Genomic DNA, 25,961 nt, shown 5'->3' on the forward strand with positions numbered 1-25,961 from the left:
AGGGATTACATATATTATTTGTAGTAATAGAAGCGCTGTGCAGCTGTATACACTGAGTGCATATCAGTAGATATTTCATTTAGCATTTACAGATACCTTCTATCTCTATAGTTTTAAATACCATTACTGAAATGCGATAGTCGCTTCCCCTATTTCATAGTTCTATTACACTTTAAGGTGATGTATCATACCTCATTTTCAAGATCATCTGCAAACATTTGCTCCTGCAAAAATAACAAAAAAATTCCCCCACAAATCATTTTTTCAAGAATGTTTTAGGGGCTTACACACAGTTCATTAGTTGACAAGCCTACCGCAGTTTCTAATGCTACCTGCTTCCAACTGTCCCCCTACCAATTACCGCCAACCTCTGTTTAGTTTTCTCTCTTGCCAAAAGTTAAGGAAGTTTGACAGAGCAATGCCCTTGATACGCATACTAGGAAACTGGAATATCTCTTCAATTATCTAGATCATACGCCACTGAGGCATAAGAGTACAGTTTTTCAGTAGAAGTCTGCTGATTTTGGAAACTGAGTATTAAGGAGTGAGTTTGTGGGTTTTGTTTGTTTTATAAGGGCAATGCTTAAGAGAAGTTCAGACAAGCCACGTGGCACGTCTCTTTCTAACCACGTGCCACACATAGGGGAAGCTGCATACACTTTTTAAATGTACATCCTGAAAAAAAAAATACAGTGAAGGAACAAATGTGAGCCTCCACAAAGCAAAAAATCCTGATTTTCTTTCTCAATTGTACTGGTCATATTTAGACCTCTAAGAAGAGGGAACTATTTTTAAAACAGGGTTTCAAATTTGGGTGAGAAATTCCCTATTGAAAACCCTTGTTTCTGTTTTTGCCAAATGAGGATTTTTCTCTCTGTTTCCACTTACAATAAGAGCTGGAAAATAAGCAGTGGCTATGATAAAGTACTGACACACAACACCTACACTAATTATGCAGATAAAGTTTACTCTCCAAAGTACAATGTACCAGAGCACCTCATGGTTCATGTTACACTGCAAATGATAGCCATAAATGTTATTGCTCCAAGTTATGAGTATCAGTGAATGACTTTGTAACACGTTTCCTCACATTTTGAATATTACTACGAGACCAGAGGCTTTTGCAGCAGAATAAAGTGATTGTGACACATAGAGAAATAATTCACAGGAAAGCAGCAAAGACTGCATTCCTAAGTACACATGCTTTCCTTTCTACTTCTACCAGCCTTCTCTGTCAGCGTCAGGTGGTCATTACAGCTTTCATGGCAGGTTATTCCAATACTAGGTTTACCTCATTCAATTGTAGTTGTAGCCCACTGATTCTATCCAGCAGCATCCTTTGCTCCTCTTGCACTTCTCTCATTCGACCTTTCAAATCTTGATTTTCTAACTCCAATTCCTTAAAAAGGAAGTAGAAACAAGATTAAAAAAGCCACAAAACACCACACTATACACACTGGGAAAACTAAAGAGTCTGAACCAACAGTTTTAACAGTCAGTAAAGACACCAAGCCTTGCCTACAAGTCCCCTAATAATTCTGTGGCCTTACTCCAGGTCTGTCTCATTCTGAAGGTTTACATAAACACAAGCTTGAGTCTTCAAGCTTTTCAGCTCTAGACAGCTCACTTGTATAAGCGTACATACAGGTTTTGAAAGTGTGAGCAGAGTAATATTACATTCAATCCTGACAGCGCTCACGGGGCTGCTTACCTGCTGTCTGCTAAGAAGTAAGAATTACTAATGGTAAAACAGTTCCTGGAACCCTACCACTGCAGCCAGAGGTGTCATGAAAAAGCCTCAGCAGCATGAAGCACAGCAACCTTTAAGCGTGCTAACTGTTCCAGCGGCCACAAGAATCACTCTAGCAACCCATAATGAATCCAACACGTGAAAGCGATGGGTGTTTGCGCTACCAGTCAGCCCAGTGCTCACATGCAACCAATAATGGCTGCTTAACTCTTGCCTGATAATCGCTGCCTTAACTGCGGTAACTGCTGTAGCTCAAACCAGAGAATTTGTATTTAGAGATCTTTATCCTTTTATTACAAATCCTTCTGGAACAAAGGCCTCAATTTCTCAGTGGTTTGTTCCCCACAGCTTAAAACATTGTTTACCTTTTTGAGAACTGTAATGACATATTAACAAGATAAGAAAATTAATATTAGTTAGTAGAACAATTATGATACAGGTTGTTATCAGTGAGACACTTAAACACTCATCTCAAGAATGATAAAAGAAAATAAATCTTCCTGGTTTGTGACCTGTGATTTTACTGCAGGTGAAAGTAGGGGACAGAAGGTGAAGAGATGGGTAGGTTTAAGACAACAAGAGACTTGCAACTATGTTACACAAAGAATTATTTTTTTCCTGAAAAAGTTTGGTGCTGATCTGTGTAGTTGCTACATTACACAGTCATGCAATTAAGTTTTAAGTAAACAGCAATACATATGACCTTTCTTAGTGGCATTGCCAATGCTTACTCACAAGCACATCTTGTCTTTAGTACGTCTGGCTCATTATGCATATGGGATACACAAGTCATAGAAATCCCTCTTGGTTACCTGAGCGTTATGTTCCTTCTGATACAGCTTGACATTCACCTCCTCCTGCGCATGCAGCCGATTCCACTTCTGTGACATATTAGTAATCTGTTATTGCAACAGTAAAGTATTAATTTATGTTCTTGTTGTGTTCTACAGCCATCCATTTCTGGGGATGGTGGGCTGCGCTCAGCCTCCCCAGGGCACAATCCTACCGCGGCTCCCATCTGACAGATTGCTTCTCAGCAAGAGGTCACTCCTCACCTCACCCGGACAGGAAATGGGATGCTGGTCAAAACTCTAATCCTGAACAGGCACATCACTGAGTATTTTTCTAATAGAAATAGACACGCCATCTGATTACAGAGGCGATCTTCTCAGCTACATACAAAGTTAAGAATTCGAAAAATACTGAACTAGTTTTGCATCACAGCACAATCTTAATCACCCTCTCAACGATACCAGTGTACTGCGTTTCCGTGGTCAGCAGTAAGCAGCTTACACTTCACCTCCTTCAGTTTGACACCTACAATATTACTCTTGTACTAGGAGTCACTCAACACCTCCCTGAGGAGATTTAACAGGCCTAACCATCATGTCTCGAAGAGCTGTATTTCAGTATAAAGATGTGGCAAGAAGCACAAAAAAAGTACCTAAGTTTTGTTTGACCTGCAGCATACACATGTAGCATCAATCTTGAAGTAACAGGCCTGCTGAGCAGCATCAGGCATTTACTTTGGATTATGAATCTTGAATTTACAAAATCTTTAAATATTTCATAATTCTTACATTGTCCTCTATCAAATGAGGCACTGATGGTGGGTAAAGAAAATACTACACATTCATCAGTAGCTTACAGAAGGTAATTTTACTCATTAGTTGCATTTATAGGCCGGTTTCACAGCAGAGACAAGCCCAGTAAAATTTACACCACAAGCCTGTAATCTTTCTTTCTGTGATATATACTGAACATTTGAATTAAACCTTGGAAACAATCTTTCTAGGCAAGTTAAAACCAATTCAGTTTTACTCCCCCCACATGTTTTAAAAACATAAGTGTCCCCACCATATGTTGGGAACATCAGGTGGGGGACACCTCTGCAGAACAACAAGTTTTGAAGATGCTGTAGTGACAGACAAAAGTCAGCTCCTTGCTCAGCAATAGCTCACTTCCAGCCTGAGACAGCAGAAAATTTAATAAAAATGAACACTGGCTCCAACCCAGGCTCAAATATCCCTGGGCATTACGGGCCCTGCATTGTAACTCTTTTTTCACCCCAAAAGGGCAATTGAAAGCATAACGTGGTAAAAAAATCAAGACTTCACCAACACTGTGTGTCATCTCACACCTTCTTCAGAAACTAGCCTTAGGAGATAATTAGTATAAGCAGCCTCACCTTTTGTTCAGGTTGCCCTTTCTTCATGGTATCTCTTGCTAAAAAAGCACCAGAAAAATAGGAAGTTAAAAACCGCATTTCATACAGACTCATGCAACACATTCGGCTATTTCTATCAAGTGTCACTCTTGGGAGGACATGTCAAGAAATAGATTTCCCTCCCACAGTTAATCAAATATGGAAACACATGTACAAAGTTTTTCTATAGATAAGGCTAAACAATTCCTATGATCAATACTGCAATGCCAGGTTCAGCAATGTTAATACCTTGAGGCATTGGAGCCTGCATTAACCTTAAAAGCTTTACTAAACTCAAACAGAAACCCAAAGCCTTCTTTCCCTCCCAAATAGGCAGTTCATCACCTTTTTGGTTAGAGGACTACAGCTGCCCTCGAAAGAACAGTTCCTGAAGACATAGCAGTGGGAAGACAAACAATTCAAATGAAAGAGTAACAGAAAACTTATAGCTATGTTCTTCATACCTTTGCTGGAATCCTCAACAGCAGCTTTTATTAAAGCCAAAATGTCAATATTGTCACCAATTCTGGCATAGTAAGCACAGTCATGACCAAGGCCATCAGTCAAACTAACATCCGCACCATTTTTGAGCAAAACTTCTACTGCATCCTTGCAGCCGTATTCACAGCCTAACATTAAGGCAGTCCTGAGGATGGGGAGAAAGATTGCATTCAGAGATTAGGGGACGTCACGCTTTAACAGAGCAATCACTTACGGAAATAATCCTTTGTACACTTATGTCTAATCACGGAAACTTGAGCCAAGGAATCCTTCCTCTATCAAGAGAGGAAACTAAGCTTTAAGAAGTCACTTAGCCAGTGTTTAAACATTTGTTAAAAAGCAAACAAAACCACTATAATAGCAGTACTTCCACGAAACCCAGCATAAACCTACTGCCTTTGAGACAGCCACCCAGTGCTTTGAAAAGCTCATGTGACTTCTGGATCCCTCTCGAGATACACACATCAACAGAGACAACAAACACAAGACGAAAGTTTAGCCAAAGTCTGGGCAAGTGCTTGGGAACCCTGGCAACGCCTTCCAAACACACGCCAGCGTCAGAGCATGAACACGAGTACCCACGTGTTGTTCCACAGCAGCCTCACATCCACTGGCCACCAGGCAATCATCCTCCAAGAAATACCTGACAGAAGTAGCAGCTACAAATAGAAATGCCTCCCCTGACCCTTCCATGAATACAGAAGCAAACATTTTAAGATGTTTAGGTCCCTTAGAAGCTCTAAGGGAACCCCAGTACTTCTTGACAGAGTACCACTTTTGTCACAACTCATTTTGCATATTGATCCCAAAGGGTGCAAGATGCAGCTTTGTACAAACCCTTAAAAAACCAACTGTTGTTTCTCTGCTGATAGTAACAAGCCTATATGTATTTTAGATGCAAGAACAAGCAATAAAAAGGCCAAGCTTAACTGCATTATTGAATCGGCGTATCTACTTCTGAACTAAATCCCAGGGTCTTTCCACCGCATTTAGTGTATTTATTCTGTAGCCTGAATGCCAAGGGAAAGCTTTCTGCCCTGTAAATGTCAGCAGGCATTATGACAGCACTCTGCAGGCATTACCTGTTCTGTTTGTCCCTGGCATTAACATCTGCTCCTCTGTCTATCAGAAGCTGACAAACCGTGGGACGACACATCTGAGTGGCCAGCACTAGCGGTGTCCTCCCGTCCTGCAGAAAGGAAGGGGAAAGAAATCAGGAAACGGAGAGAAAGCAGAGGAAGCACAAAAACTCCAAGAGGGTTTGTGCAGGAGATGGCTATAAGCAGCAACTTACTCCGTCTTTTGAATTCACCGAGGCCCCATGATCACACAGTAGTTGTATGCTAGAGGAACAGTCTGACATAGCTTTCAAGAGAAAAAGAAAGAGCAAGTCATACTGCTGAGAACAGCCTTTGCAAAACTCCAAACACCTCCTTGGACATATTTGTTTCACAAAAATTCAGGCAACTAAGTTAAAGCATGGCCAGGCTCTATGACTTAGTTCTCACACAGAAGCACATGAAAGAAATCAAACTGCTGTTCAAGACACCACGTATCATGATGAGGACTCAGACAATCCAGAGTAAACCTACTAACATCAGTGCTCTAACACACTGCTCCTGATACTTGCTTAAGATTTTAGTAGACAATTTATGAGCATCAGAAGAGACTTTCAGACCTAAAACCTCTGCTGAATCTGTTAGTAAGTTTGTTATTGAGGACAAATGTCATAACACCACAAACAATCTCCTACTACAGTCACCAACATTAAAAAAGAGAAGAATTTGGCCCATCTGAAAGTTAATCCATTAATTAAATCTAGATTTCATACTGCAGTTACCAGAAAAGCAAAACCTTTTACCTGCATCATGAAGAGCAGTTCTTCCTTGAAGATCCACATTCTCCGTTGGACAGTTGTACTGTTAAAATAAGTAACCCCAGTTATCAATTAGGATTCAGATTGCACTTAAAACATGAAATGTTTTGAGGTTTGAATTAAAGCAATAAAAACTGATTTAAGAAAAAAAAAAGTAAGTTTGTAGTTTACAAATACACTGACATACATGAAAGAGCCATGGGTACCTGCACTTTAGCATTCTAAACACATTGATCAAAATTTGTAGAATTAAGACCATGCACAGAAAATGCACAATTCATCACAGACTTTTCAAACTTTTGTTCACTATGGCTAAGATTCTCCGCTACTTGCCATTACTCCCTCACTGCCAGTATCATTACTGGTACTGGTCCTCCACAGAAAATATACCATTTATATCTGTGTGCGGACACGCATCAAGTAAACAACAGATGAAGAGACTCCATTAAAAGTTCAAAAAAATTCAAGTGAGCATAAAGAAATGAAGGAAAAAAATAATCACACAAACTTAAGACAAGCACCCAATATTGTTTCATTAATGAAAGATGCAAATGCTCGTTTTTTTGAAGAGAACACTACTCTCAAGCAGATCTTTCAGCGTTACTGTTACTAAATGCAAGTGTATTCAGAAAAGGAGCACTAGTTTTTCGAAAGACACTCAATTCTGTTTTCTTTAAGAGGTAGAAACCACAACTTGATTTGATTGTCTACATGAAGAGAGGAAAATATGTTTATTTTAGCACTCTTTCAGCCACAACCTGTTATTTAATATGAAAAGGTCTTTTCCCCATGGCTGTCTTGTTTTTAAAGAAGAATGTAATTGTTTTTTTTTTTAAAAAGACAAGTGGCATATCCCATTTCCAATCAGTATATTTAAGAGCATCTTTTTTCTTCTGAAGAATAAAAAAACATAACAGACAAGTTGTATTTTTCAGTACCTGCAACAGCTTCTGCAAACATAAAGCATGTCCATATTTTGCAGCTAGGTGCAATGCGTTTCTACCTAAAAAGAGATTAACATCAATTCAGGATCTACTTTAACGTGCCTTTAGAAATACTACACAAATTCCACATGCCTATGCTGTTTCTCAAAGTTTATTACTAATTACATAACTGTAATAAGAAATTTGTACTTCACTAAAGCATCAGCAGTTTATTTCATCTCAAAAGACTGTCTTCTGCCTCCTCCATAACTCCACATGCTTCATTACTGCTCATGCTACACGTATGAAACAGCGTACATGTGTCATTAGACTGCTAGATTGATTTCACAGGAGAGTTTAGATCAACATCCACATCATTTTAGATACAATGGTTACTCTCCCCCTTAATTCTACTAGTAGTGTAAGTCATCTCATACATACTTCACTATTTGCTAAATAGTCTTTTATTTTAGATAAACTGTAGCCAACCATTCAAGTTCATGAACAGTGAAATTAATCTCAAAATACTGCAAATGTCTCCACAAGCATTTTAAAAAAAAAATCTGTCATATGAAAGGAGGCTAGATTATTTCTATAATGAAGTTGAAAACAAGGCAATATTTGTTAATCTTGTTAAATTATAATGTAAACAATCTGACACAAAATTAGTGCCCATTTCTAATTACCTCTTTCATAATACTTTCACATAAACTCAGAGTTTATAAACACAGAGAGGCACTCTGAAGTTTTCAGGGCTCAATAAGGGTGCATGAACTCCTCCAATATCGTTTCATTCTAATCCTCACTGCGTACAGTACAAGTCTCTGCGAAATACACTTAGTATTCAAATGAACACAAATTTATTTAAAACTGTTCTTTTACAGAAATACTGATCTCACCCGTGAGCCTGGAGCAGATTGTTATACAGTTACAACAGCACAAAGCCAAAGTTCACACGTTCTGCTGCATGTCAGGGGCATTCATGAAGTTACATTACTTGATATGAGAGCAGTTTCCTGTAAGTTCAACAAGTCACACAGATAATTTTTTTTTTTTTTTTTACCAACTACAGGGAAATCCATGGACAGGAAGAGCATCTATTCTATAGTTTAGCTTAATCCCACTCCAAAATAAAAACCAAGCTGAGGAGCTTTGCAAGTTGCACTTGGACATTTGAGGAAGCCTACCTGCAGCATCAGTGGCTGTGATATCAACTCCATGAATAAGGATGGTGTTCAAGCAATCCAGGTTTCCCTTCGACGCTACAACATGGAATCTAAAAATGGGAAATACCTTGCTTAAGCACAACTGGTTTACACAAAGAAATGGTAATATTAACCAGGAAAGTCAAAGCAAACGGCTGCATACTGAAAGCATTATACAATACAAACCCAGCTTTGGGCAGAGTCCAAATCCAGTTAAAAGTTTTGCAGTTTTTACTTTAAGGAACAAGATGACTCTTTGGAGAAGTAGTCATTATTTACCTTGAATCAGCAAACCAGGTGAAAAACCAATATGCTTTCCATTTCTCTTTAATATTCAAATCTGGCAAGAACAAGTATTTAAATACTGATCTTCACTTTGAAGTGAAGATTGTGTATGAGAATTTGACATTCTAGCCACCTGGTATTCTAGTTTAGATGAGGCTGGAATCTACCATGGTATATTACAGAGATCCATGTATTTTTAAAAAGTTTTTAGAGCAGCAGCAACATTTAGGAATTGGGTAACTTTCAGTAGCTTCCCAACACCGTTATTGGAGCAAGTACTGGAAGTTACTTACGCAGATCTCCCTTCCACATCCAGTTTAGCAGGACTGACCCCTTTTTTGGCAAGGATTGATGAAACTTTTTCCACGTCGCCTCTTTCAGCTGCTTTCATTAACCTGTCATCATATTTGTTCCAGTCTGTGTTCAGCTGTATAAGAGAGAATTAGAAAAGCAAGTGAGTTTATGGTACAGTACTGATCTACTAAAAGAACTTCAGTAAAAGGCTGAATCATATGCAACAGGTGGGGGGAAGCAAAAAAAAAATCTTGGTTTACAGATCGAGTTGTACCTGTTAAGATGTTTAGAGTTGTTTACATATATTGTGGTTTAACCTGGCCAGCAGCTAAAACTACACAACCATTCGCTCTCTGCTTCCCCCCCCAGTGGGATGGGGGAGAGAATCAAAAAGTAGTAAAACTAGTGGGATGAGATAAAGACAGTTTAATAGGACAGAAAAGGAATAGAACAATGATAATGATAAAAGAATATACAAACCTCAAATTACAAATTAATAAACAAGATGCAACACAAAAGAACAGATAAATGAGCAACAGCCCAAAATAGTACTGCTAACAACTTCCAATCTAATCATCTTCAGTACAAGCTTTTCAGTATTCATTAAAAAATGGTTTCATAAGGAACTGGGCAGATAAGACACCACTGCTACAATTTTCCCCTCTATCAATCCTTATGTAGGAAGGTACCATAGAACTCAACAGGTGAGCTTTGAGATATTTAAACAGAACAATTATGAAATACACGTAACCAACAGCAGACTGCAGCTTTCATGAATTCAGCAGCACATGAAATACGTACTAAGTTTAGCCCTCTCTAAACCACATTCACATTTATCAAGAACAGCCTCCCAGCTTTACTGAAAACTACACTGGTTTTCATGTCCAGTGCATAACTAAAATTGATGAAAGAACAGAGAAGCAAAACACAGAGTCCCTATTTTCCCTTTACCAACTCAGACAAGTTGCTTTTCCTCAAAACGTTCTTTCATCACTCGCAGGGGTGCCGAGGAGTTTGCCGCTGCTTCCCACCCCAGGGAACCGCAGTCTGCTGCCAAGACAAGCATCCCCCTCTGCCCAGCCGCTCTGCCTCTGCTTCGCGTGCCTCGAGCAGGGGAGTCCTCACCCTGCACCTGCCCAACAAGCTGATCCATAGGAAAACGTCCAGAGACACCTACCAGCAAACGGGCTCGCTGGCCTGATGCCCCCACAGCCAGGCACCAAGGAAGGAAAGGCACAGGGGATCCGATACGACACCGGACCGTACCCCAACCCTGCACAAAACCGGACGCTGAAGTGCTGCAAGTCAACGTAGGTACACACATGGCATCAGTACAGAAACGTACTTACTCATTCAACTCACTGGATTTGGCCATTCTTAAGAATAGAGCTGAACCAGCTCTGTGAAGTCCCAAGCAGTTTTCAGATGTTAACATCAAATGGATGTGCTAATAATATGCAACAGGACACGATTTTTCCTGACTGTCCAAAGGGTCAAAATTTAGCTAAGGGTGACATTCAAGAGATGAACATCTATTGAGCTGTAGAAGAAAAACTCAAAGCTTACAGCTTTAAATTGCCTGCAATTACCACAGCAACATAGAGTGCAGAGAAAGTACAAGTCAGTTATAAATAGACTACCATGCATTCAGCCTCAGACATTCGTCACCCCCCACTTTTTCCTTGTTTCTTCAAATTTAGAATTTCAGGCCACAGGCCAAGCATCCCACCCAAAACATGGAGCTTGTCCTCTCTGTTGCCAAACCATTCTTTCTGAGTTGCTTTACACTTTTCAGGAAATTCTGTTCTGTGACAGAAACCTCATGGCCAAGCCGGACATTGATGACTTGATATTCAAGAAGCTTTTAACAGAAGAAAAAGGCTTGTAAAGGAGTATTATATTCAAATCTAACTCTACACAGTGAAAGAATGGACTGATAACAGTGAGACATAAGCAGCCTGTAGGTGCACGAAGTTACTCATCACTGTGGATCTGAAGTTCCACACCCTCACTGAATAAAGAACATTAAAACTGGTAAGTGTAAGAATTTCCAAAACAGAGTAGCTGAAAACATTTTTGTTTCTTTAAGTGAGAAAGCAGCCTATCAATCCCATATCCTTCCTGTTGGGTTCATCACAATACATTCCTCCACAAAGTGCTAAATCCACTATGAAAAAGCACAGCGGTCTTCACGTGAAAGCAAGAACAATAATAATAGATAAAAAACAGAAGCTATGCACAATTTTCACATTAAAAATACAGTTGCATTCTCTTAAGACAGAACTACCTTCTCCTTAAGACTGTCTTACTAGCAAAGACCAAAACTTTTGGGAATTTAATGTAATAAAGCCTGGAAGATCCACCACAGAGAGTGCCAATGCCAATTAGCCAGTTCTCAAAGCGGCCAGAGCCCAGAGCTGCAGCAAGGTCTCACCCTGCGCCAGAGCCAGGCTGTGCTAGGGCAAAGAGATACAACAAAGAACGAAACCAAAAACCCACCACCCCTCCCTGCATCTGTGGAATGGTTTGTATAATGGAGTTGTAATCATGATTATCTTTATTCCCCATTCTCACGATAAACAAGATTACAGTACTCACGAAGTTTTAGCAACAGCTTATTCATTACAATACGTGCTAGAAGTGACATGAAGTAATAGACAGCTAATGAAATTACAACCACTAGTGTTGCCCAGCTAGAGCACAGTACTGATTTGTCAATCAATTAAAACATCCATTAGCTTAAAAGCCAAGCCAGCCTGGTTGGCTTAACGAAGGGGTTGCATTGGTGACATTACTGTTCAGAGCAGAAGCTGCACGCGTTGCCGGGGGAAAGGCAGAATTCCTCCACAGCTTGGCAAAGTTCCCTCTGCTAAGCTACCTTACTATGCAAGTCTTATGTTTTATTTTTAAATGCCTTAGAAACTGTACATACGTAGCATCAAGCTCTGTTCCCTCTAAATCCTTTTGCATATGAGACATTTCACATCCTTATAGGAAAGCAATCCCATCTTGCACGTTGGCCACTGGGTTTAGATTGCCGAGTTTCATCCTTGCAGCTTATACCTGCTAGCACAAATTCACTCAAGTCTATAGAAAAAAATTCTTCACCAGCCATTCCACGCTCCCATTTCATACATCTCCCGATTAACAAGAGCGTTATTAAAAAAACCAAACCATCATATTATTTTTCCCCTCCCCTTGCTTATAACACTTAAGTAAATTGTATCCATTTCCTATGATGTACTTAATCAAGCATTTCACATCTCAGGAAAATGCCTCACAGGAAGAGCTGTTAAAGACATATATAGCACACATTAATTAAAAAGAAACTGTTACAAAATGTTTACAAAATTCAAGCTTTTGCTTTTTTGCAGTTGTAAACTACTGCCATTGATACGAAATCTAAGATACCTACTGTGTCTTTAGCTGCACAAGAAAACCAACAAGTCATCATCGAACTCGCAGCTTCTTGCTGCCAGAAGCAACCAGTTTATCTCGCAGCAAGTCCCAAACCGCTGCAGCAGCTCACAAAGCACCAAGCCAGAGCTCAAATGGGCTGCTTCGAGAAACGCATTCTCTCCACCGCCTGGAATTCATTTTGTTCCATCCTTCACTTAGCTTGGATCCCCGAGTATATTCTCCCCATCTTCAGGATCATCTTCAGACTTCATAACTCGTAAAAAGACAGGGGCTACCCCCAGCCAGAGGCTGCCCAGCAGCAGCCCGGCCGGCGAAGCCCTTTGTGGGTCTGGCTCAGGTTGTCCCTCCCCAGGAAAACCCTCCCAGAGCTTTTCTTTCTGTGACAGACTGCCAGAGTGACTCAGACGCACAAGTAAATATTGCCCAGAGCTGAAATATCTTGTAAACAATACGTAGACAGTCTCATCAGCCCAGATCTATTTTCTGATAATCCAGTACTTGATAGCCGAGCGATAGAAAGCAATAGCTATTAATACATTCTCCTCATGCTCATGCCCTGAGTAATGCGGTTTAGACTGAATGTTAACTAACGAGACAAGCATGCATGAAACTTTACTACAGTGTTGTTATGTTCTACAGACATACAAACACTCACTTTAAAATAACAAACATGTTAGTCAAATTAACTGTCCACTGACATTAATGAAGGTCATACTTACCACCACTAATAACACAGAAGGACTGAAATACTCACAGGAGTAATTTTTTCCCATTCCACTACACCACAAAGCTGAAACCAGACTCACGATCAGACTTCAGACAGTTACAACTACAGAGCAGATGGAATGCATGATCCTATTTTGACAGAAATGCAACCGATTTTAAATTAGAAAACACACATGCCTCTGCTTTAAAAAAATTCTCCTTTTACAGTGATGAATAGAACCTGGTTTCAGCTTACTGCTGCTGCCAGTCTGTCTCCCAACATGTTAAACAAGAGGAGTCACAGAGGCTGTGAAAACATTAAATAGACAGCATAATGATTAACAGTAGGGAAGACGTAGAGTCTCCTTTCACAAGTGTTAAATTTAAATGGAGATCTCCCGAGTGCCATATTTAGAGGACTAGGTCAACATGACAAGCGAGGCACTGTTTTGTCTGCAGAGGAGAAACATGGTACACAGCCAGAAAAACACGAGACTGCAAATAACCTCATAAACGGATCTTCTCAGTAAAGTGATTTTAAAAATCACTCATCCATACTGGCACAAATTCACCCTTTCCCAGTAACTTCTAAACTATTCCACATGACTGGCTGTAAGCACCAGCCCTTTGCCTCGCAGCACTAACGTGTTTCTCAAAAGAATGTTCCAAGACCTCTCTGCAATTAGTGTCCACGTGACAAAGCCACTCCAAAAAAGTGCAATGACTATGTCATCTCAAGTTATCTCCTGGCCAGAACCAAGTCTGGCTCCCCAAGCTACAAATGGTATTGTGGGAGAAAAAAACCAAAACAACACTTTAAAAGTGACAGCAACAGCCAAAAACCCCATTTAACTGAAATCGGTTTGGTGAGAAACCACATAGGTAAGACTATGCCTTCCAGGTGAACAGTCTGATTTATTTTTCCCAAAGGTTTCACTTGTCTCCATTTTTCTCTGCCTGCAGACACTCCTCATGGCTCATGAGCTGCACTCATCCTGCAGTCCCTTCATGCTGAAGATCCTCCCAAGACAGTCCTGACCACAAGATTTAGGATTGCTAAACTGCATTCCCCACCCCTGCCCAGGCCAGGCTCAGTGCAAACAGCAGTTCTCGGGAAACACAGCTTTCACAGCTCCAGCAGCTTCAGCAAACACAGCCCAGCTACAAACTGACACCAATTAAATTGTTCTCCAAGGCAGGTGACTCTCAGAGAGCTCGCTGGGTAGAAACTAATGAAACATGCTTGCGTTGCATTCTTTAAGTGTAACCAACATTTGGAACCCAATTCAAATTGGGTTTTCAGAACAAAGACCATTGTCAGATACAGCAGCAGGGCAGATCTCTGGAGGTGCTACGTTGCCAAACATCCCACAGATGCCCAGCTAAGGCCGGCATTGCCTGTTTGCTGTTAACACAGAGCACCCGTCTTTCCTAAGCTCAGCCTGCCAGGAATTCTTCCCCACTCCAGGTCTCCAACGGGAGCATCCCACCTCCACCATCTGGCCAGGACCAAAAGCAGTACTGTTTCCTATCAGCTTGTATCTGGTGTGCTCTCAGGTTAAGGGCTTTACATTAAACAGATACATTAGGTATTAGGTGTTTGCATGCACTCTGTACATCCATCTGGTATTGTAATGCCTTTAGGAGCGGTGCAGAGATATACATTCACACCAGCATGCTCAGAAAAAGAACGTACACTGAAAAAAGCACAGAATACTTTTCCCATTACTCTCCTAGCTTTCAATGAATGATTTAAGCTTCCCAAGCTAGAGGGATTCCACCTACACGCTTAATAATTCTGAATTAATTGCTCTATTGACTTCTCCAGTTTTTCCTCAAGTCCAGGTAAGCTTTTAGCATCCTCAACACCCTTTAGTAAGGAATTGTACAGCTTAACCATACATTGCATGAACAATTATCTACTTCTAGTCTCTCTGAACCTGAAACCTCTTATCTTACCAGGTATTTAGCAGATCAGAAGTCGAGCTACTTTACCTTATCTGCAGTCCTCATCTTGCAGGTATCTTTGGACCATCACATAACATTACTATATCCTACCCATGCACTGCAATACTCTCAGCCAGCACCAATTCAGGCAGCAGATAAAGAATATCACCGCTCTCAGGTGTTTACTGCGAGCAGTGTACAGCATAAATTCAGAACCAAAGCTTATGGGAGACTCTTTAAAACTGCAACCTTTGAAAACAAGCCTGTTCCTCATCCATCATTACAATTAAGTATTTAAAGATGAGAGCTGTGAGAGCACTAATGACAACCACTAGAGATGTTTACACTCAGGGCATATTCGGTACCAAGACTAATTACTCTCGATTTTCTAAGCAAAGCAAGACAGGATGTTCCAGTGCCACGGAAGGCAGCGGAAAGGGCACGCTGCTGCTGGCAATGGCAGCCATGGGGTGCCATCAGCAAGGGTAGTTCTGTTAGGCTACAAGAAATAAATACCTATTTGTACACTGCCGAGAAGCAGAGAAACAATTGGCAAAGTTGACATTTAAAGTTTATTATTGTTATAGGATATATATATTTATCAATAAACATAACAACATACTTAGGGAATCTGCCAAAAAAAGAAAGGCAGGTGGAGCCCCTGAGGCCATGCACAGTATTACTGCACACCCCACTGAGGAACTCTGAGCAAAGAAAGTGTTTTATTAGCGATCCCGAGACTCAAGAGGAGAGAATAACGCTGAGGTTACGGGGACTCAAACAGGACAGACAAATGAAGATCCCAACTTGGAAGGCCTTTGGAAAGCAATCCATAATACCTTTTAATCCCAGCAGCTCTTCTGCTGAGGTTTTTCTCAACCCAAATATTCTCCGGAGTGAAATTCTAGCAGCCAAAAAGGAACTCGACTTTTCATGCCAGCAAGAAGCCCACAGGAAGAGATTTCTGGTCATCAGTCTGAACCTAATCCACGAGGTACAACTCCCATTTGAGAATGCACTGACCTTTTTAAAAAGGCAATATGGGTCCAGAGACACAAGAAATACCGGTCTTAATATTGCAGTGAAAAAAATTTTGACAAGTTAACTCATTGCTGAAATAGAAGTATTGCTCAGGAAGCTTCCACCTGAGCTGGGAATTGCTCATCCAGAGTCTCTAAACACTTTTGCCTACATAGCTGCAGGACACCGACTACAGAAATAAACAGCATATTTAAATAAAACATGGACAATCTTTAGCAGTCATCCAACTCACTTCAGAAACACCAGTTGTAATTCAAAGCAGTTCTTAAGCCTTTCAGCCTGAAAGCTGACATAAACCTGTGAAAGCGAACACAGCTCCTCGTCACCACTGAGCTAGGCAGATAACCCTATTAACGAAAAAATCCAACCGGGATCCATCCTTCCCTAATGCCATTAGCGGGTGACATAAGCACATAACACGCCGAGAGCAAAGAGCTTTGGTAAAACACTGCCATCGCCACTGACAGCAAGTGCTCACAAATACATGAATGGTCCTAAAAACTATCTAGACAAAAACACTAACCCCCTTGCTTTTATGGAAATAGTTATAAAACTACTAAAACTGCAGTTTCTGAAGTCTGTGAGGACAATTAGAATAATTCTTGTCACAGAAGAGACCAAGAAGCAGTAATTTTAGGCCCATCTTTGTCACAGAACAGTAATTTTCCCAGTTTAGGTCTCATGCAGGTTTTCCTGCAGAGAAAGGCAGACACACTGCGAAGAGAGTTAACTTGAAAAATGTACATGTGGCACGTAAGCCAAGCACAGTGGGAAGGGCAGGCTTGGCACAGCTATCAGCCCACGCGTTTCATTTCCCTGCTCTTTCTACAGAGGTCAGAGTACACGTGGGATCAGAACTAAAGTCTGAACAGACACACCTTGTGATTTTATATGGCACAAAATGACAACTGCTTTTGAAGTACTTTGATTTATTGAAAAACCGCACAGATTGTCAAAATGCAAGCATAGGTTAGGCTACCGAAACTATTTTTTAAAGATACACACCAGGTGTAGCTTCCCCCTACAGTGCAGATGCACAACCACTAACACCCATCTATCTGCAGACTTTGGCTTCTCTGCAGTTGCCTAGAAAATACTGCAGATACCAGGTTTGGGATAGCATTAACTCAGATTGCGGGGGGAACGGCATTTTACATTTTATAAGCATATCTTGCTTACCAGGATACGTCTGTATTGACATACAAATGTTTTGGAGTTTAAAACTGCCAGAGTAAGATGTACTGTTTAGTCTACATAAGGGAAAAACAGACACAGCTTGAACACAGGCTTCTGGTTTCACCCAACAGGTTCCCACATGCAGCACATTATGTTATCACCTCATTTACAGCGCTTTCTCCATCTACAGAAAAGTCATTGATTGCTACAAAGCGGGCAAGGCTTAGGCTAAACAGGGAACAAAACCAACAGCCTTCCTAGGACCGCTTCAGTTTTGCACTACTCTTAAAACATGCCTGTCGAGAATTCATATTAACAGTTGTGCTGCTGCATGGCTTGTTTAATCTAACTGCATCCTGTAATTAATGTAAGTAATAGTCTCCTAACAAACAGGTTAAAGCAAAACAAACAGTAACCATCCAAAACCTCATCATAAACATTCCTGATTTTACCCTATTCTTAAGGCATTTTCCTTCCTACTACAAGTTAACATATCAAGATCAAATTATTAAGTATTAAGAAAGCATTCAAATCTACTTCTAGCTATTTACGTGACACATCAAATAGTCCTCTCAAAACCATCATAAGGGCTCTAAATCTGTGTCAAATAGCACACTGCCATCTACAAGTAGTAACACGTACCTAACAGCACAGCCAGTTTCTCTTTTCTGCATCGCTGGGGTGGGGGAAAAGCCACCAGCATCAACTACAACAGCACACAAATGTGAAAGAACTCCACATACAACTCCTGAAGGATGCAGAGTCTGCTAAAATTAAAAGAAAAATCAATTTTGCTTTTAAACACAACTTCCTCATGTCTCATTGCCAACACACTACTCAAGCACGCTTTATTGCTAAACATCCTCAGTTTCTCAGCCCTGAGATACAGACCAACTCAGACACTAACAAAAGGGATCAGAACTACTTATGCACTCTGGAAACAAATCAGTGTTTTTGCAGCTGCATTTTAAAACAGTCTGTTAGGTACATATTATAGTAACTAGGGCCAGACTCACACACATCAAAGCACATTACACCCTTTTACAGCAAGGAGAGCATCATGGCTTTCACCACAAAACTACCGGGGAGCCCTGGAAGCCCAGGTCCTGCCACTGCCCAGCCTTGCCCCCACAAGTGCCCAGGAGAACATGTTTCCCCTTTAAACGAGGGGAAAGCAGCAGCAAGGTCAGAGTCCAGCTGCCTTTGTGTGCCATTAAAAGCAGCATATGACACTGCCTTCCTCCAGACTCCAGCAAACCATTCGTTTGAAATCACGAGTTCTCCAGCAAGGAGCGATTGATTTGTGTGCTTCCATTTATTAATAACAAAGCATCAGAAAATATTGAGGGGTGATGAAACACAACATAACTATTACATTCATCATGCAGGGAAGCAGCCTCAAGCACGTATGCACGGAGAAGGGAATACCACGTTACAGTCTGACTCGATCCTGTTCTGTCACCATTAAGTAATGAAAATATGGAGACAATACCTGTCTCTCAGATGTTATAAGCATTTGCTTGCTAGTAAATATTAATATTTAAATACTGACAAAATACTACATAAGTTATATCTGAGCAAAAGGTTAGATTAACTTAAAACAGATAACGAAACAGCCTTATCTGCATAATTACATCTGCAAATCAGCTAAGGATATTTAACTTGCACACAGGCACTCGCTGTGCCTCCAATTTTTAAAATATTTTTACATTCCAAAATGATAAAGCATTGATAAATACTCCTTTCTAAGGAGCCTGAAAATTACAATGCACCTGTAAACATGCTGCACCACAAAGCTCTGGCTGAACCACAAATTGCCTGTCTTGACTAACCTCGTGTTTCTTCAACACCAACCACAAACATCACACAAACAAGCACCTAATTCTATTTAACTAAATGCAAATGAATCACAAAGTTTTTTCAAGGAACACGCACATTAGCACAAGCCTTAATAAAGCTTCCTGGAACCCAAACATACTCTAAAGAATAACCACAGTCTAAGATTTGACATTTGAATATTACAGTGTTGTTGGCTCTTGGCTGCGTTGCCTGAAGATGGCATCGTAAGGTCACCTGAGGTTGCCCAGGACAGACATGAAAGAGGTGGGGGAGAGGGAAAAGTAACTTTGCTCCGACCAACAGCAGCGATGCTGGAAAAATTCTGCTGATAGCTCCTAGCATTGTGGTCAGCCTGGCTGACAAAAACGATCTTGTCTTTGCAGAGTCGTGACAGAATACCATGAAAATCTCACTCGTTTACAAACTGATGTGTGCCACCAGCAGCACAAGTTTTCTTTTGTTTTAGAAGGTAAATACAGAAGTGATCTTGAATCTTTGGTTAAAATTAGGTTACCAAACATCCATTTTTACTTCATTCCTTCAGTTACTAATGTGTATTCTACAGTACACTGGTGCTACATCTGCTGTACATACAAAGATAATGTGGCTAATTAGCAAATTGAGACAAACAGCATTCTTCCGTCCCCTTAGTAAAAAGGGTCAGATCAGAACACGAGGTGGTACCTTCCCCCTCTGCTCCCAGGGCAGTAGTAGAGGTTTAATTGTATATTGGGTCAACCCCCAAAGTTCCAGTCCTTACACAGAGGAAAAGTCATCCATTTGACAGAAATGGACAGTCTCCACAGGGGAAAAAAAAAGCATTACCACAACCTTAAACAAGTTCCGCTGTCACTGACTACAGAACTTGTTCAGATATTAATTTAATAATCACAGATCATCATACCAGGGCAAGTGCTCAGATGTCTACCTTTGTTTCTTGCACAATGGTTTCCGCTAATTATATGACATTCAGTTCCTCTTAATTAAAAAAATCCAACATCACTTTTCCCAGAGGAGAAAGGGTTGATAGAAGTTTTCACATGGTTTTACATCTGCTCAGTCTCGTTACTCGCAGGTGCTCCAGGCAGGGCTGCTGGTTTCTGTAGCGTGTGTCTTATCTCACACCAGCTCTGTCTTTGGTGTTTTATCTTAGGATGCACACAACTCCTAAGAGCTACAGACCTGCCACCATTCAGTGACACAGCTTCAGCTCAAAGCACTACCCACCGAGGCCAACAGTTAGAATCTCACCAGAGTCGATTAGCAAAGGTCTGAAACAAAAATAACTTTGTAGAACAATAAACCAATCTTTCCCCAAGCATCTTCGCAAGAAAAAACAACCAGTGAGCATTTCATATTTGCTTCTTATAGATACAGAATTCCTAACTATACTGGAAGAACACATTTCCTAAACACAAACTAGATCACAAATGTACACTTATCATATCGGCCCGCATTTTGGAATCCCAGAAATACTAGCAGTGCATGCTGCTGTGGTCACCCCAGTAGGACTGACTACATTAATTAAAATCTGTCTTGTAACTGCCAGTGAATGAGGCATCATCTCTGCCTGAAAGTGAGGAGCATGCCCTCAAGGCTTCATGCTGCACAGAATCTGGTGTTAAAGTTTCCAGCCTACACTCCTGTGAATGACAAGCATTTGTCTCACTATTCAGAGCACTGAAGTTACTGAACAGGCTGCTCAGATTATTTTCCGAGCGCCGTCAGCCAGCTGGAGTTGGCAAAACCAGATAATTCCACTTTCGGACAAAACATTCCAGATAATTGTGGAATTGGTAATAATGCTCATTTTTACTTTCTGCCACTTTTCATGGCTTCCCTCCATCACAAGACAGGTAATAAAGCCATTTCCAGAAGATGACCATCGGAAGGCAGAGGGCACGTAACTATTACCTGGAGGAAAATTTTCAGCAGCATGATGAAGGGATTAAGCTTCTCTCCACCCCCCAGGAAATAGCACTGGGTGGGGACAGGAGAGAGGGATGAAGTTTCTCAAACAGGCAACCCTTTTACACTCGTTTCAAGCGGGATCTATAAAGCTCATGCTGGCAGGATTCCCACCCACTTCCCTTCCTTCCCCAGCAGCTAGAAACAGAGACCCAGCTTTACCCAACCAGCCCTCCTTCGGCCTCACTATTAACACCCATCCACGCGGATGAATTCTTTTTTCCCCAAATAGAAGGTTATAAGTTGGTGTTTGATTAGCCGGTGAAGCGATCACATAACCACAATATGTAATAAACAGGGGAAATAAGTACATCATGGGTACAACCCCCAGTTTTTAAAGGATCTCGGTGAAAGTAACCTCACTTCATGTATTTGATAATAACTTCAGCTCTTAAAAGTATTAAGACAGCTCCAACGTACTTTGAAAGGAAGGCTTGTTGAGCCTTCACCTATGGAAGTGAAAAATCTCCATGCCTATTCAAAAACAAATGTGGATGCTCTAAGTGTTTGTTGAAATGTAAATATTGTAGGCTTACTTTGAAATAACAAACAGGTCTAAAGTATAGGATGACTAATGAATAACATAAACCAGCCTACACATTACAAATTATCATAAAAGACTTCTGAATCACTCCTTTGCACAGTGAAACATTCAGCACGGTGATGCACTTCGACATGGAGCTGTCGTTTTGTCAGATGAGTTCAGTCAGCAGTTTACAAGCCTGAATATCTACATATCTTTCCAGTGAGCTATTATTTTCAAATAATTGCTTCAGATCCAAGACAAACGTGCAGGAGTATTTTAAAGATAGCTAATATCTTAAAAGAGGACTGATAAAAGTCAGTGTATCATATTAACCTGCCCTTTTCCGCTATTTCACATAGCCAGTGGCAAGTTTAGCACACCAGCGCAGGAAGACGGCAATAAGCTCAGGAGTGCAACTGCTGCAGTAGGCTCCCAGGGAAGCATTTACTGAATGGTCACAAATAAAGATATTTACCACACAAAGTAATTTCTGAATATAGCTTTCTTCTGTCACAAAGACCTCTCTCATCAAAAGTCATCTGCAGAGATGAATGAAGTAAAAGTGAAAAACAAAGTCACTTAAAACCTAAATTTTGGGAGCCATAAAGAATGAGACACAGACAATTGCAACATCACAAAAGTACCCCCTTTCCAGAGGCTGCAACTCCCCAAGGCCCAATATTCCCAGACCAGATGATCAGAAATCAACTGTGTAAAGTCACTAGCCACTTTGAAAGCTTTTTGTCCACTTTTTAAGTAAATCCTCTTTCTGTGTACTGGGATAAGCGCTCCAATTTTGCCACAGAAATTACTGATGTCGAACAAGCTGCTGACAATGCCGTGCACACATATCTCAGCAAGCCCCGGGGCAGGCTGCCAGTCAGAGCTCATCACTGGCTCCCAACGCTCTTATGGAAAAAATAAAAAGGTGTTAATTTCTGCTGGGGCCAGAAAGCAAAACTGAAGGCAGAGGTAACATGTGGTTGCACGCTTGTTTTCCGACCTGCGGGTCACGCCGGGCAGCCCGAGCAAGGGGCTGGGTGCCAGGCATAGTGCACATCCTCATCCCGCTTCTCCCCAGCCAGCGCTCGGAGCCCCCCCCGCCCGCCGTGCCCCCTCCCCACGCACGACCGGCCCGGGGCTCCCCGCCTGCCCCTCCACTCCAACCCCGCAGGACCTGCTCCGCTGCTCCGGCACATCCCAACTCCCTGATCCGCCCGAGTGCCAGGGTGCTGCCGCTGCAGGCCTGCCCCAGAGCGCCCACTCCCCACACGTCCCAGACTCGCTTCCCCCGGGTCACGCCGGCTCCTCCGCGCTCGCTGCCCCCAGCAAAGCCTGAGGTCCCCGGGGCTCCCTGCGCTCTGCCCGCACGCAATACCCAGCAGCTCGGCCCCTTCTACTCCTCGCACCCCGGCTCCCAGGCAGCCCCAGCTCCGCAGCCCTCCTGCCGCACCCCCCGCCGGGCCCCCAGAGCCAGCCTTACCCCCCAGCAGAGCCCACCCTCCGCCGCGCAGCTCCCTGCCCCAGCCCACCTCCCCACGGAGCTGCACGCCCGCTGCCCTCCCGCACAGCCCGGCCACACCGCTCCGTCCCCAGGTACCCCGGGGGCTCAGCTCCCACAGCACCGGAGCCCAGCAGCCCCCAGCCCCGCCTGCCCTCCCAGGAGCCCCCGGGCCCTCAGCCCGCCGGCGCAGGCCCCCCGACCCCGGAAGGAGGAGGGGGTGTCCGTCCCTCCCCTCTGCCCCCAGCCCTGCCACTACCCACCGCGCTGCCCCCGATGACCGCTTCGTGCTTCTTCAGGCGGGACTTGAGGCTCTTCATGGCGCGGCCCCGGGCGGGCGGGCGCAGCACCGGCCCCGCCACGCGCACCCGCCGCCGCCGCCACGGCCGGGACGAGCTGGCCCCCGCCCGCCGGGGCACCCCTAGCCAGCCGCCCCGCCCACCGCGGGAATCGCAGCCAATCGCCGCCCGTCCGCGCGGGGGTCGCAGCCAATCACCCGGTGGGACGGGGGGGAGGGACTTCCTCATTTTAAAGACCGCCTGAGGGAGGGTGTGGGTGGGAGCGGCGTGGCGGGGGCGGAGCCTTACCCTGTGCGGAGCCTTACCCTGTGCGGAGCCTTACCCTGTGCGGAGCCTTACCCTGTGCGGAGCCTTGCCTTACCCTGTGCGGAGCCTTACCCTGTGCGGAGCCGCCCGGCCGCTAGGGGGCGCGCCGCGGGCGGGGCAGAGGCACGCGGCAGGCGGTGCGCCGCTCTGGCGCCTGGGCAGCGCCTCAGGGGCACCACAGAGAGGGCGGCGGAGCCGGGGCCGGGCTGCCCCGCCGTGTGTGCCTGGTCCTGGGAAGCCCCGCTGCCGGCCGGACACCCCGGGACACCGCCTCCATCGCTCCGGGCTTGCCGGGCCGGGGAGGGAGGGCAGAGCTCCCAGGCCTGGTGGCGGGAGGGAGGGAGTAGGAGCCTGGCGCACGCTTGCCAGGAGCGGAGAACGCAAAGTGATCGCTGTCCTTGCAAACGTACTCCCTCTTAATAAAGGAGGCGTTTATTCACAAGAAATCTTGCAAGCTGAGTAGAGGCAGCATTTAAAACAATGTAATTAACTCCCTGCTTCTGCGAAAGGAATGTCTGAGGCTGGCAGTTCACTTGTTTTGGTCACAGCTTTGTTCGGCCCGAAGTCTATTTAACATCTCCTTTTCATCACGTTACTCACAGCCCTGTCACACACAATGGCACAGCACTGGGAAGTTTAAGGTCATGCACAGTACTGAGAGTATTTAATTACAACCCATGGATTCTGTTTAAAACGTTGCTTTATTAGAGCTGGATAGGAGCTATTCAACAATATATCTCTAATACAAGCAGAGCTCGAGGTAAATGTCACTGCTTTTTAATCAGTTCAGGCAAACCATGTATTCAAGCAGTTAGGTTTCTCTGTAGGTGGCCTGTTTAGAGGGAGAGATACCTGGTGTCTTTAAATACCTGCTGCCATTTCGTGCACATCAGGGTCGCTGAGAAGTACCTGCGTGCTCCGAATTAAAACCTTCCCCAGACCAGGCTAACCCCAGCCTAGCCTCATCTAAACGGGATTGAGTTCAGATCAGAAGTCTTTGGAGACAAGACATTCATGCTCTGAACGTCATTTAATGTTTTCGGTGTGCTTTCAGGCAGCCTCTCTCATTTCAGGAGCCACCTCCTTTCCCCCTCTGGATGCCTCCATGCTTTCAAGGCACTGACAGAAACTCCAAGACCAGCACCTCCTCGGAGCAGAAGCCAACACCTCTGTCATTCAGCCAGCCAGGGCTGCTCCTGCTCTCAAAGCCCCGTAAGTCCCCTTTGAACCCCAGTTCCCACCACTTCAGCCTGGTATTGCCACCCTCTCACCACTGGCACAGGTAACCTGACCCTGCCTGGCACAAATCAAAGTGACGTGGTGGGTAAAATGACAGCAGCAGCTGGAAGCTGGTGAGATCAGGATTCCCTGGTTATTTTCTACCCATGGCAATACAAGCAGTGGTTTCCTTTAGTCAGCTGAAGGTGCAGAATTGGAAAAGCCAATTCCTAGAGCGCACCCAAGCCACAGCACCTCAGAGGGTGCTTGCGTAAGGATCTGCACACACATGAGCCAGCAGCGTTCGTGTCCACTCACGAATCCAAGCGCAAAGCTAAGCTCCAGCACCAGTCTAACCTGGGGCAGACAAACTGGTTTGAGTTGTTCAGATCAGAACCAATGTCTGGTGAGTTGTTGCAGAAAATAGTTGGTTCATTAAAAATAATGTTTTATTACTGAAAGTTTCAACTTTACAAAATATTATCTGACTTTCAGGACCAAGCTAGCAGCAGTAGCTTTCTCCTCCTTCCACCAACTTTGTGCTGTTTAAAGGAAGCTCCTTCTGAGTCACTCCGGTAAGAGGGAAAGCAGAATTTCAAAAGTACCTCCTTGCTATCATGCCAGTGCTGAAGAGCTGCACACAGCAGTTCCAAGTGCCCCGCCAGTTCAGAGCTGTTCCCTGTCCCCAGGTAATCACACACATACATGCGCCTGCACCAGCCTGCTGAGTCTCTGCTCTTCTGGAGGCCCAGCAGCCACTGCAGTAAGAGGACGGCATCTGCCCTGTGAGCCAGCTTCCTCCGGCTGCAGTTGGCGGTGGGTGAAGCTTGTCCCAGGCACACCACGTTTCTCACTGGCCAGCTCTCTGCAGGGTAAAGCAATTGGCCAGATCAGCCGGAGCAGAGCGTTCCCCGTTCTTCCCTCCTGTCAAAGCAGAAAGCTCCCCATCTGAACACCATCTTTCAGCCCTAGTGC

The 25,961-nt window shown here is 43.3% G+C and overlaps 1 protein-coding gene across 6 annotated transcripts in view; it reads right to left on the reverse strand.

The window, feature by feature from the left end:
- UACA (uveal autoantigen with coiled-coil domains and ankyrin repeats) overlaps positions 1–23,570 on the reverse strand; it is a 40,014-nt gene extending 16,444 nt beyond the window's left edge. For 3 of the 6 annotated variants that reach the window (XR_008578695.1, XR_008578694.1, XM_054837391.1), the window contains exons 1-12: positions 23,427–23,570; positions 9,040–9,173; positions 8,444–8,532; positions 7,272–7,336; positions 6,319–6,376; positions 5,752–5,822; positions 5,540–5,646; positions 4,421–4,602; positions 3,939–3,976; positions 2,563–2,649; positions 1,292–1,399; positions 192–224 (exon numbers count right to left, since the gene is read on the reverse strand). Coding sequence is in view for 3 of the 6 variants with exons in the window: in XM_054837391.1 (XP_054693366.1) it covers positions 192–224; positions 1,292–1,399; positions 2,563–2,649; positions 3,939–3,976; positions 4,421–4,602; positions 5,540–5,646; positions 5,752–5,822; positions 6,319–6,376; positions 7,272–7,336; positions 8,444–8,532; positions 9,040–9,173; positions 23,427–23,483 (1,029 nt within the window). In the remaining 3 variants the exon portion in view is untranslated. Of the gene's footprint in view, positions 1–191; positions 225–1,291; positions 1,400–2,562; positions 2,650–3,938; positions 3,977–4,420; positions 4,603–5,539; positions 5,647–5,751; positions 5,823–6,318; positions 6,377–7,271; positions 7,337–8,443; positions 8,533–9,039; positions 9,174–12,455; positions 12,831–23,426 lie in introns of those variants that run through there. The other 3 variants (XR_008578696.1, XM_054837392.1, XM_054837393.1) reach the window with 3 other exon arrangements.
- Positions 23,571–25,961: the final 2,391 nt, after the last annotated feature.

This window comes from Grus americana, chromosome 10 (assembly GCF_028858705.1).
Source record: "Grus americana isolate bGruAme1 chromosome 10, bGruAme1.mat, whole genome shotgun sequence".
Classification (NCBI taxonomy): Eukaryota; Metazoa; Chordata; class Aves; order Gruiformes; family Gruidae; genus Grus; species Grus americana.